This window comes from Eschscholzia californica, unplaced genomic scaffold (genome assembly GCF_041429995.1).
Source record: "Eschscholzia californica isolate CP2 unplaced genomic scaffold, dmEscCali1.0.p SCAF_1, whole genome shotgun sequence".
In the NCBI taxonomy this organism is placed as follows: domain Eukaryota; kingdom Viridiplantae; phylum Streptophyta; class Magnoliopsida; order Ranunculales; family Papaveraceae; genus Eschscholzia; species Eschscholzia californica.
The window spans coordinates 86,140,083-86,151,855 of record NW_028238198.1 but is presented as its reverse complement, the minus strand read 5'-3'; the positions used below and the strand labels follow the sequence as shown (position 1 = coordinate 86,151,855).

At 36.5% G+C, this 11,773-nt stretch overlaps 3 protein-coding genes across 3 annotated transcripts; 2 read left to right on the top strand and 1 right to left on the bottom strand.

Annotated features, from left to right (window-relative positions):
* The first annotated feature begins 107 nt into the window (after positions 1 to 107).
* On the top strand, positions 108 to 3,342 carry LOC147570541 (uncharacterized). The gene is made up of 2 exons (XM_086657077.1): positions 108 to 1,864; positions 2,315 to 3,342. The coding sequence occupies exons 1-2, from the start codon at positions 1,242 to 1,244 to the stop codon at positions 3,015 to 3,017; spliced, it is 1,326 nt and encodes a 441-aa protein (XP_086513203.1). The 5' UTR covers positions 108 to 1,241; the 3' UTR covers positions 3,018 to 3,342.
* A 2,289-nt stretch (positions 3,343 to 5,631) lies between these two features.
* Positions 5,632 to 7,557, top strand: LOC147570540 (cytochrome c oxidase subunit 6a, mitochondrial-like). The gene is made up of 4 exons (XM_086657076.1): positions 5,632 to 5,936; positions 6,174 to 6,280; positions 6,362 to 6,404; positions 7,238 to 7,557. The coding sequence occupies exons 1-4, from the start codon at positions 5,828 to 5,830 to the stop codon at positions 7,276 to 7,278; spliced, it is 300 nt and encodes a 99-aa protein (XP_086513202.1). The 5' UTR covers positions 5,632 to 5,827; the 3' UTR covers positions 7,279 to 7,557.
* A 132-nt stretch (positions 7,558 to 7,689) lies between these two features.
* Positions 7,690 to 10,062, bottom strand: LOC147570539 (uncharacterized). The gene has a single exon (XM_086657075.1). The coding sequence runs from the start codon at positions 10,060 to 10,062 to the stop codon at positions 7,957 to 7,959; it is 2,106 nt and encodes a 701-aa protein (XP_086513201.1). The 3' UTR covers positions 7,690 to 7,956.
* Between the last annotated feature and the right edge of the window lie 1,711 nt (positions 10,063 to 11,773).

The following is an 11,773-nucleotide window of genomic DNA, read 5'->3' as shown; positions in this document are numbered from 1 at the left end:
TGTTTTTTTTCAATATCGTGCTCGTCTGGAATGTTAACATTCTGATTCAAATAGAACTAAAATGTCAACTCAAATTAACTATTCAATCTGGGTCGGACAAAAAACTGAATTTTCTGAAACTGGATTTGTGTCGATTCGAAAGTTAACTCAGATTTGGGATCAGACTTAATAAAATGGACTTGCATCGTTTGAATTTTTTTCTTGGCACTTGCCTACCTCTGCTTCATTTCACGTTAATTATTACGGTCTAGTTAACTCTACCAAGCGGGGCTTGAAAGTTCATGATTCTATTCCCCTTTAGGGTCTTAGAAAACGGATATTCTATGGTTCAAGTGCACTCAAAAGATATGAAAACAAATTTTAGGAAGTAGTAAAAAGATGAACAATTAGATGATTTATTGCACTAAATCCTCCGACTTGATTGACTTGATTAGGGTTCTTAGTGGCTGGGAAAAAAATTTGAGAATCTGAAACCTGTGACGGACATCCGCGTCCATTACAGCCTAGGAACACCTGAAATTCGAGTGTAATGTGGGTTAAATTTCTCATTTTCTTCTTCCTCCCACCGACACCACCTTTGTCATTGTACACATCATATCTCTCTCTTAGTTTCTATTGAAGCTTTGATGGAAAAGGATGATTATCATAGCTGTGGTGTTATGGTAAAAAGGAAGGTTTATTGATTTTTTTTTTTTTTAACATGACAAAGGGTGCCCATCCATTCAGTCAAATCTTTTTGGCGACTAAGGAAGGTTTACAGAAGAAAACTTTTCATTAAGTTTGACTTAGGAAATTATCCTCCCAGGGGTCAAGTTTAAACGGTGGACAAATTTTGAAGTCAAGTTGTTGAGTTGGTAACAAATTTGTGGGCAAATTGGAATTAATCCTTTAACCGAGGACTTAAACTACTGAAATAAGAAAAAGCGGTCGTTTCCTGAAAGTTCGACGATACTACTCCATAAGAAACGGTATAGTAACTAACTGAAACAAGAAAAGAGTGAGAGAGACCCTTGGCATACACACTATAGTCTCAGCAATTCCAACTTCCTCTGTACAAGATCATCACCTCTCTCTCTCTCTCTCTCTCTAGTTATACCATCCTAACCAATCTCATTATGATACATGTTGTTAAAAATTTCTTGAAGAAGATGAAGAAGAAGAAGAAGAATTCCTTAAACCCTTAATAAACCAAAAAATCTTTACTTTTCCGGCGAGGGAAAGGGGGGGAAAATAAAGAAACAATGGATCCATGTCCTTTCGTACGAATCCTCATCGGAAACCTAGCTATGAAACTACCACTAACTTCAAAACCTACTCATTCCGGTGTCCATCCTTCTACTTCTCTATGTTTCTGCAAAATCAAACTTAAAAACTTCCCAAAACAAACATCACTTGTTCCTTTACTTTCTTCCTCCGATACTCTGTTGTTTCCTGATACTCAACTTCAAACCCTAGCTGCTACTTTCCAGTTAACTAAACTAGATCTAGATAAACTTGTTTCAAATTCTATCTTTTTAGGGAAACCTTGTGTTAAGATTTCAATTTATACTGGAAGGAGAGGAAAAACTTGTGGGATTAACTCTGGTAGACTATTAGGTAGGGTTTCAGTTCCATTGGATCTTACTGTAACTGAAATTAGGGCTTCTGTTTTTCAGAATGGTTGGATTTCTGTAGGAAAAGGTTCTAATTCTATTGAAATGCACTTGAATGTTAGGGCAGAACCTGATCCGAGATTCGTATTTCATTTTGATGGTGAACCAGAATGTAGTCCTCAAGTTTTTCAGATTCAGGGAAGAATTCGTCAGCCTGTTTTTACTTGTAAGTTTAGTTTCAGAAGCTCCGGTGACCGGAATTACATTTCCAGGTGAACCACAGTTCTTTTACTCCATTTTTTCCTGTTTCAATTTCTGTAATTCTTTTGTAAATTCATTTTTAGGGTTTATGCGTAACTCACTGATGAAAAAAAAAGAGATTTTTCTGAAAATTTTTGTACAACTTTAGATAAATTATACCCTAATTGTACCTTAAAGCTAGGGTTTCTTCATGTGTAGTTTTCAAATGATTTTGTTACTTAAACCCTAATTAATAGTATTCTACTTCTTTAATGAGGTTGCTTACAACTTTAATTTGTACGGAAAAGCTAACAACCTGAGGGCTTTAATTCGATTCGTAATCTGTTGTTTTAAATTAGTTGTTAAGAATCAGTATAAAGTTTAGCTACTAAGATTTCACTTTTGGGGATTTGAATCTTCTCCTTTAGCTTATTCGGTTAATCCACATTTCGAAAGATTGATCTTTACTAATCCATGAATAGATCATCAAAGCTAGAACCAAGCAATTCAAGAAGCTGGTTAGGTTCATTTGGAAGCGAAAGAGAACGATTTGGAAAAGAACGAAAAGGATGGTCAATTACAGTTCATGATTTATCAGGTTCACCAGTTGCAGCAGCATCAATGGTGACACCGTTTGTTGCTTCACCTGGATCAGACCGAGTTAGTCGTTCCAACCCAGGTTGTTGGCTCATTCTTCGACCAGGTGATGGTACATGGAAACCATGGGGTCGTCTTGAAGCTTGGCGAGAACGTGGAAGCAGTGATGGCCTTGGTTATCGATTTGAACTTCTTTTAGATACCAATGGAGGAATGAGTACAACTGGTATTCTATTATCCGAATCGACATTGGGTACTAAAAAAGGAGGCAAATTTACAATAGAGAATAGTGGGAATGGAAAATCAACACCCGGGAATTCGAATTCACCAGCTTGTTCTCCAAGAAGTAGTGGTGATTATGGAAATGGGTTATGGCCATACTGTTTATACAGAGGATTTGTAATGTCATCGACAGTGGAGGGAGAAGGAAAATGCAGTAAACCAGTGGTAGAAGTTGGAGTTCAACTTGTGAATTGCACAGAAGATGCAGCAGTGTTTGTAGCATTGGCAGCTGCCATGGATTTGAGTATGGATGCTTGTAAGCTTTTCTCTCAGAAGCTCAGAAAGGAATTATCTAAAGATGTGTGAGGATGATCTCGATTCCTTTCTATTCTACTTTTCTTTTTGTTTGTGTGAGATTTTGACGATTGTTTTTTTTTTTCTCTCGTCACGTCGTTTTTACTAACAAACTTGTTATTAGATTGTTTGTTTCTCTGTAAATTGTACAGTTAAGAGAGAGAGAGAGAGAGAAGAAAGAGTTTACGTATGTGTGTGTGTGTGAGAGAGAGAGAGTGAGAAGAAGATGAAGACCATTTTGTGTGGAAGTTTGATATTTTCTGAGTTTTCTGTTTTTTCTTTTGAGTTTGTGAATGAATTATCATCTGAATTTGACTAATGAAGAATTTGAATACTATAATGTTGATTTCTTGCTTTTGGTTTAGGTTGGATTTAATTATATCAAGTTATAAAACAAAGTAAGATTAGTTGAGGTTTTGCTGTAAGTGATTTTGCTAGTGCGAAGAACTTTACATTATTATTGTTAGGAACCAATAACAATGACTTGGGGGCAAAAGCAATAAATGTTCCCTTATATCGGAACTATTTCTTTTCTTTAGAGTTATATTGAGAGGTTGATGTAGCATCCTCTTAGCTGGTTTGTATTAAGGGAAGAGTCGGAGAGACAAGTAAGACAAAGATCGAAGAAAGTGAAAGAAAGGCATACGGGAGAGCCTATTGTTGGACATATAACAAGTGAGAAATGAAGTTAAAAAAAGGTCAAAGGAATGAATGACCCATCAAAACGATAGCGAGATGTTATATCAGTTGGGAGCAAGGAATCAAATGTCGAAAAATTTCGGTCGAAATGACCGAAATTTTTCGGTTTTTGAGAAGAGGGAAACAAAAACACACTTACAAGATTTTCGTGCAAGATTTCGACCGAAATCTCACGAAATTTCGTTTTCAGTTCCGAAATATTCGAAAACTACTCACTAGATTAGATCTTATTGAAAAAAAATTAAATTACCTTCATCATTTCTTCATTTTCCAGTTGATTTCGTTGATTTTTCTTCTAGATTTATGTCCTATTTCATTATTCATCTTATTCACTAAGAAAACCCCACAAATTTTTATCATATTTGAAGAGATTTAACCTCTTGAAAAACCCTAGAGAGAATATACAGAGAAGAGAGGAAGAAGGTGACGGCTGTAGAAATCCTAATCTATTTAGGGTTTCTAGTGAGTTTTTATGTTGGGTGACTTTAAAGGCGCCCCCCTAAAATATTGGCGCCCCTGTTAAGGCAAAATCTGGAGATGTAAAAGGGGAGCCTTAAAATAACCATTTCATATTTCAAGTATATATAATACTTTTAGTTTAGTAATTTACACCCTACCATTCCTGGAAAGTTTCAATTTACACCCCCAATCTGACTGTGTGAATTGCTAACACCCCCATAAACTAACATATTCTTTTGCAAGACATTCAAAACTATCGGAATTGGTCCGAAAATGGTATGTGTTGGGAACATTACGTAATCATTCCTAGTATTTACCCCTATTGTTACAAATTTGTCCTAATACTTTCTCCATGGATTTTGTAAAATTTCCACACTGACCGAAACGTTTCCACGAAACGTTTCCACTTTTGGACCGACCGAAATTTCCACCGAAACCAAAGTTTCATTCCTTGGTTGGGAGATGAAAAATCTATCGGTCAAGTGACTATTGATAGTTTGCTTCTCTTCCCCTAACGATGTACAATTTCCATGTCAATTGAAGTGATGGGATGACTCACAATCTACACTTTCTTCTAAGGTATTTGTTTACTTTTTTTTTTTTGTTGAGATGAGATATTTGTTTACTTTAGGAGCTACCCATTGTATGGCCCTCAATCACATATAATTGTCTTTGTTTAGTGTTAATTCACTTTTTAATGTTGATGAAAATAATTATGGGATGAGTTTCCCATGCCTACTTGCACTTAACTATGTCTCACTCACTAACCCTACCTATTGATTGCCCACTTGTCATACAACAGTTAAGAAATCTTCAGTGATGTTTTGCTTACGTTTTCTGCTTTTCTCATTTTTAATCACAATCGTGTCACTACCACACAATGTTCAAATAAAAAACAACTTTATATCTGATAGAAAAATGTTAGCAATAAAAAAAAAAGAGACATACTCTAGACATAAATCTTTTTTTTTTTTTTTTGAATAATATGATTGAATTAGAAAAGAGAAAACAAAGGATTTCCAAGCTTAAAGAGGCGGAAGCTGCGATAAAAAATCGCCAAGGCACCAAAGCCGAGCCCAAAGATAGAAAAGAAAAAAAAAAAAAGAAGCAAAACCAAAAAGGAGAAAAAAGATACACCCAATACAGAGACCCGAGACCCTTGACCCTCAAGAGAGCGACTCTACATCGACAAGATAAACGCCCCCCAATTTCCCACGATGTCCGAGAAACCTCTATATTTAACCCTTGGCATGTTACGACTCCAATGGTACACAAAACATTTGGCTGAAAATATTATATCTTCCGTTGTCCCCGACTTATCGGAAAAAATCGCCGCGTTCCTAGATTTCCAAATGGCCCAAAGAATCGCCTTTGGAATCATGTTCATGACCGGGTTTCTCCCTTTGACTCTAGACATAAATCTTATGTAGATGATTTTCACTTCTGATGATTCTGATTCACTAAATAGCGAATCAGGACAAGCCCCGTGTGATTCTGACCACAGAACCAACATGTTGAAACTCATGAGGGTCGTTGGATAATGAGGTCGGGTTTAACTGGCGGATTGAGTCCGGCTCAGAAGACCTACTACTACTACTGTTTAACGGAGGAAACTAGTTAAAGAAAATTTCATCATCTAGAGAGAGAGAGAGAGAGAGAGGAAAATGGCGATGTCAATGATGAGATCTGGGTTTCAGTCCATCCTCCGTAAAGGAGGACGCAACATTCCTTCAAAGAGGAATTTTTCTTCCTCCGCTCAGCACGACGATGCTTGTAAAAAATTAATTTCCTTTCCTTTTTCCCTATTCTGGATTTCATTTTCTATGATCATCGAAATTCTAAATTAGGGTTTAGACGTTTATTCCCTCCAACAACTGATGTGTTCTTTAAATTTTTATTATATTTAATCATCTGAATGTGATTGATTTTCTACTTGTTGTTTATCTGTTTCAATAATAGATAACATATGCTAAAAAAGATTATAAGTATATTTTTGTTGCTTAATTATAGATGAGACGGCAAAATGGGAAAAGATAACATATGCTGGAATTGTTTCCTGTACTGCCCTAGCTACATATATTCTTTCAAAGGGTCATCATCACTACGATGAACCTCCTGTAAATCTTTCTTTCACTTCACTCTTCAATTGTTTTTTTTTTTGTATTAGGGTTTTATCTGATTCCTCTGTGTTCATGCAGCAATACCCATACTTGCACATTCGAAACAAGGAGTTCCCATGGGGTAAATTTTTTAAACCCATTTAAAAGTTTTTAGGCAAATGATTGCTAATTTAGTGTGATCAAGATTGTACCATATTTTGTAATGTATATGCAGTCTGTCAGTATCAAACACATATTTATCTCGTACAAATATCGGATATTTAGGTCACCTCCTCTCATTGTCAATTTGATGACCACAAAATGAAATTTTTGGGTAATTCTCTCTAGATGTTTTCCTACTGAAAGAATTTTGTCTCTCATTGAGAAGGTGCTTAGAGCTTTTGTATGAAGTAAGCATCCTACTCTATCTCTCCTGTTTCAACCCTGGGAGTCTGATTTGCTAGAAAAATTGAATGGTAGTGTAATCAATGTTGTACTTGTTCGTAAAATCGTGTTTACAGATAGTATCTACTTTTGACTTGGTATGCTATGAATTTCGAAAAATTCACAACCCATTTGTTATGCAAGGCAGCAAGAGTATCTATGTATGTGAATCATTTTTCTAGTAAGCCCCCATAAATATGATAAGAAATAGTGTGAATATTAGTATTGTTGAAAATGGTTCCAAGTATTCACATCCTTTCGAACAAAACTTATGTGGGAGAACGGCAAAACATAGTATGACCCTAAACAGTCATTAAATTCACGACATTCAAAGGGGTGCCTATGTCTTGTTTCCTTTTCGAGTTGGGAACACGATAATAAGTTCATGTTTTTATTATGTGATGCTTGAGGTTCAGTTAGTTCCCTTTTCCTGCATGATTTTGTTTCATATTTTCCCTCAAATGTTTCAACTGTGAGATTCTCGTAAATCTACTATGTAATTTTTGACTTATGTCATGGCTATTTTAACAGGTCCAGATGGTCTTTTTGAAGTGAAACACCACGACCATTAACATTCCATTTATATGGAAAGTTCTAAAGGTTGCTCATTCTTCGGTTGCAGATAAACGAAGGCTTTGAACCATGCCCTCCAGTGTTTAATGTTAGTTTCTTTCTTTGTTGCTATAAAAACTAAGAACTGATCAATAACCTCATACTGTTCTATAACTAGCTGGCAATGGCTTCTGAAAGAAAATAATTTTAGTCATCAAGAAATCTGATTACCTACATGCTGTATCTATAGATCTTTTGGTCTTGGTGGTCTATAGTATCTTTCTCGTCTTCGCTTGTCATTTTTGTGTTGAAGGTTTAGCAAAGAAAATCTATGAGGCATTGTGTGGTTTTCCATGTCTTCACATTCAATATTTAAAAAAAAAAATATGCTGTTACAACCGGAATAATTATACTAATAACATTACTGATCCTGTGTTGAAATATCGACTTAATTGTAAACGTCTTCTTGTTGAGATCTCTAATACATGACTTATCAACATTACATGCTTACAACCATCATGTGATTTGTATTATCAAAAAGAAAAATCCATGCTACTACAAGTAAAACAAGTTTATACGGAGCTTCATAAATAGGTGCCTTAGAAACTTAGGAAAAAGAAAAATAAATAAATAAATTTAGTTAGATTACCATAATTTGATATGAAGAAATATACCTACTACCTCTTCATCAGGATCTCTTACTCTGCTGTTACCTCTTCACTTCCGTTTCCTTCGTTTTCAGCAGGCAAAGTTCCGAGGTCTGTACGAGCTTCTGTTACTTCTTCTGGAAGAGAAGAACTGGATTCATCTGCATTTTCAGTCTGATCTCCATTATTTGCATTAGAATACATGGGCGAAGATGTCGTCTCGTTAACTGTTTCTTCTTTCTCTGCACCTCTTTCAGTTTCCTCTTTCTGTGGTATATTCATGCCTTCCCCTTTCTCCTCATTTGTTTCAGAACTACCTCCCTGTGGTGTATTTGCATTCTCATTTGTAGCTGAACTTGAAGATGCTGTCTCGTTGTCAATTTCCTCTTTCTTATCACTTGGTTCAGATTCCTGGTTCTGCACTGTACTAGTTTCATCTGATTTTCCTTTCTCGTTAACTACTTCAGACCTCTCGCCCTGGGTAGTATTGGGGTTCTCGTTTGTGGTTGAATTTGAAGACTCGGACTCATCTGTTTTCTCTTTCTCTTTACTTATTTCAGATCCTTGATTCTCCTCCGTATTCACGTTCTCTGCCTTCCATTTCTCGTCAGTGGTTTCAGATATCTTTCCCTGAGTTGTATCAACGTTCTCATTTGTGGCTAAACTTGAAGATACTGAGTCATTCTCTATTTTCTCTTGCTCCGTACTTGTTTTAGAATCATCACTTTCTGCTGTAGTTACATTCTCTTCCTTCTGTTTCTCGTCAGATGTTACTGAATTCTCGACCTGGGTTGAATCCGCCTCCCCGTTCGTAGTTGAAGATTCTGAGTTCTCTACTTCCTTTCCTTCTGCAACAGTTTCGGATTTCTCATTCGGAGATTCCCCAGTATTCTCATTTTTATCTGAAGAATCAGTGGATCCTCCGTGAGCTGCATCTGAGTTCTCAATTGTAGAAGGTATCCCTGCAGTTGGTGTCGGGTGCTCCACCTCACTGCCAGTGTTGGGGCTTTGAGTTTGCTCTGTCGAGACAGTTTGCAGGTTCGATTCACCTCCAATGGAAGTTTCTGTCTCCATTTTTGCATTTTCATTTTGAGTAGAACCAGAGATAATAGTATCTGCTCCATTTTGCAAGATGGAAATAGGAGAACCTGCATTCTCTTTCACTATATGATTGCTTATCTGTGGTTGATCTTTGGGTTCTGAAGTAATTGTTGAATTGGATTCAGAAAGTGTTGCCTCAGTAGTACTCTTATCTTCATCATCATTCGTGTTTTTATCATCATCCTCCTTCGGCGCTGAATCATTTTGATTAGAAGTAACTTCTTCCGTGTTGTCGATTTTACTTTCCTGCTGTGATTCTTCTGTTTCTGTTCTTGTCATCTGTTCATCATCTGAGTTTCCTGAACCTTCATTTGTAGCTTGAGAATCATCAGTAAACTGGGTTTCTCGGATCACGGCGCTAGAAGCATCATCCCCCTTGTAATTTTCTTCTCTTGCATCCTGTGTCTCCCTGTTACTTTTTCCATCATTCTCCCGAACCTCCTTATCCTCAGAGGAACCTTCAATCTTCTCTTCTTGCCCGTGTTCCTCCCTCTCCTCTTCCCGCTCATTTTCCTCCTTCTCTTCGTTTCCATTTCCATCTGTTTTCTTCTCTTCGATCTCGCTTCCATCCCTCTCCTCTTCCCTCTCATTCCCTTCCATCTCTTTCTCATTTTCAACTTCAGAATTCTTCTCTTGATTGTGTTGATCTATATCATCATCACCATCTCCACCTCTTATTCGAGTCTCACTCTCTTCAAGCTTGCCCTTTTCTTCCTCTCCTTCATCTTGGGTTTGTTCTTCTTCAAGCTTGCCCTTTTCTTCCTCTTCCTCATCTTGGGTTTGTTCTTCCTCTCCATGGCTCTCACTTCCAGAACCTGTTGTTTCCGTCGGGCGAGGAAGAAGACTCTTCCTCCCATATCTACTAGTTATATCAAGTTCATTTTCGACCTTGTGAGATAGTTTCATGGTGTTCGTATCTAATGATTCTTTCTTATCATCAGATTTGTTTACTTGGTGAAGCAACCAGATTGAGATGGCAAGCAAAACACATAACTGGAGGGCATGTTTTACCTTAAACCCTTTGGATCTCTGGTTCCTACTAGATTGCTTGAACATGATGAATCAATCCTTAAATAGAAAATCTTGTGTGGGTAATAGAGATTATTACCTGGTGAAATTTATCTTTGAATCTGAGATTAATCAGATTGGGATCTGGAAAGAAAAACCCAGTTTCCTGAATCCTGATAGACAACAAGAAAAAGAAAAAAACAGAGTACACAACCTTCTTTTGAAGGATAATAACAAATCAATGAGAAAATTTGTTTGAATTGAACCTTCTCTCTCTCTCTGTCTAGAGTGAGATTTCTCTGTTTTCTCTCTCTAAAGAAAACTAACACTTTATGTGGTGGTGGGGAGGATTTTGATTTGCTTTCAGAGTTTCACTCAACTTGTATTCATGGTTACTTACAACAACATGTCACGTGCAATGTCAATGTGTCGGTGCCTGAAATAATAATAGGGGTCCCTCTTATCAATTAATTAATGTTAGTATTTTTTTTTTATTTGTTAAGGAATCAATTAATAATTAATGTTAAATAAATACAGTTGAGTGTTGGTTTGAAAATTTTAGACACGGCTTTTTAGCTATACAAGAAAAGTTTCTTATATGATGAGATCTTAGCAAAATTATACTCCTGTTCAATAAATTAAGTTTTGAGAATTGAGAAGGGCCGGTTGGTCGTATGAACTCTTTTTCTCTCTCTTGAAAAAGAGTGTTTGTTTGATAACTCATGTTCTCACAATAATGGAGTTTGTTTGAACACTCTTTTCTAGTGACTCAACTTTTAAGTCATATGTGTTACTCCCAGTACTAAAATTCACCAAAAAGGAGATAGAGTGGGCCGTTGAGAAAAGAAAAGGCCATTGGTGACAACCCTAAGATGACATTGATTGATCCATATACTAAAAATGATTAATTTGAAAAGATCCAACATTTTTATATGAAGTTAATGGCATTCATTTGAATAGATCAGGATGAAGATGTAGTAGATATAAACCTACTGTGGACTTGTACAAAATAATTGAATCAAGCAATTGGAAGAGAACTAGAGAAGTAGACCTTTACTAATTCCAATATGTGGTAGGAAATAAAAGTTGTTCTTTTGGAAGAATTTTGATGTGCCAATGACTGATCGATATTAGCCTGATGAATATGAGTGTAAATCGAACCTAGGACCTCTGCATTGCAGAGTAATGCACTAACCAACTAGGTAACCAGTTGTTGGCAGATTATTCCACACTTTTTGTCTCAGACGCCATCTTCATGTAAGCTCGCCCTAGTATTCTTTGGGATGACTGCAACGTCACATGGTGGGATTCCCATATCAATCAATTACAAGGAGGAAACGTCGTATGATTAACCCTAGACCAAAAATCAGGTACATATAAATATATATACACACACGTACACATACATGTATAGACAACCTTGAAGATGTTCATGGAAGTACAGTTAGTGTAAGTTGATCTGTTGTCATTATATTTTCAGGATGTGGGTTTGGTTCGATAAACAAGTATTCAATCGGGCGGGCGTGTGAGTATGAAGATCAAGCTCGTCTTAGGCGTCTCTGCTGGAAATGTTACCACTTCCTACGTCTGTCTCTTTTCTTTGCTCCTATTTATATCTTAGTTTAGTTAAAACGGTTACCTTTCTTATTGTTGGTATTCTTTTTTAGTTTTTTCAGTAGAAGAAGCAAAATAGTTCATTATGAAACATAGTAAAAGTAGCCGAAAATGCTGTCAAACCTTTCAACAAGATTACAAACTG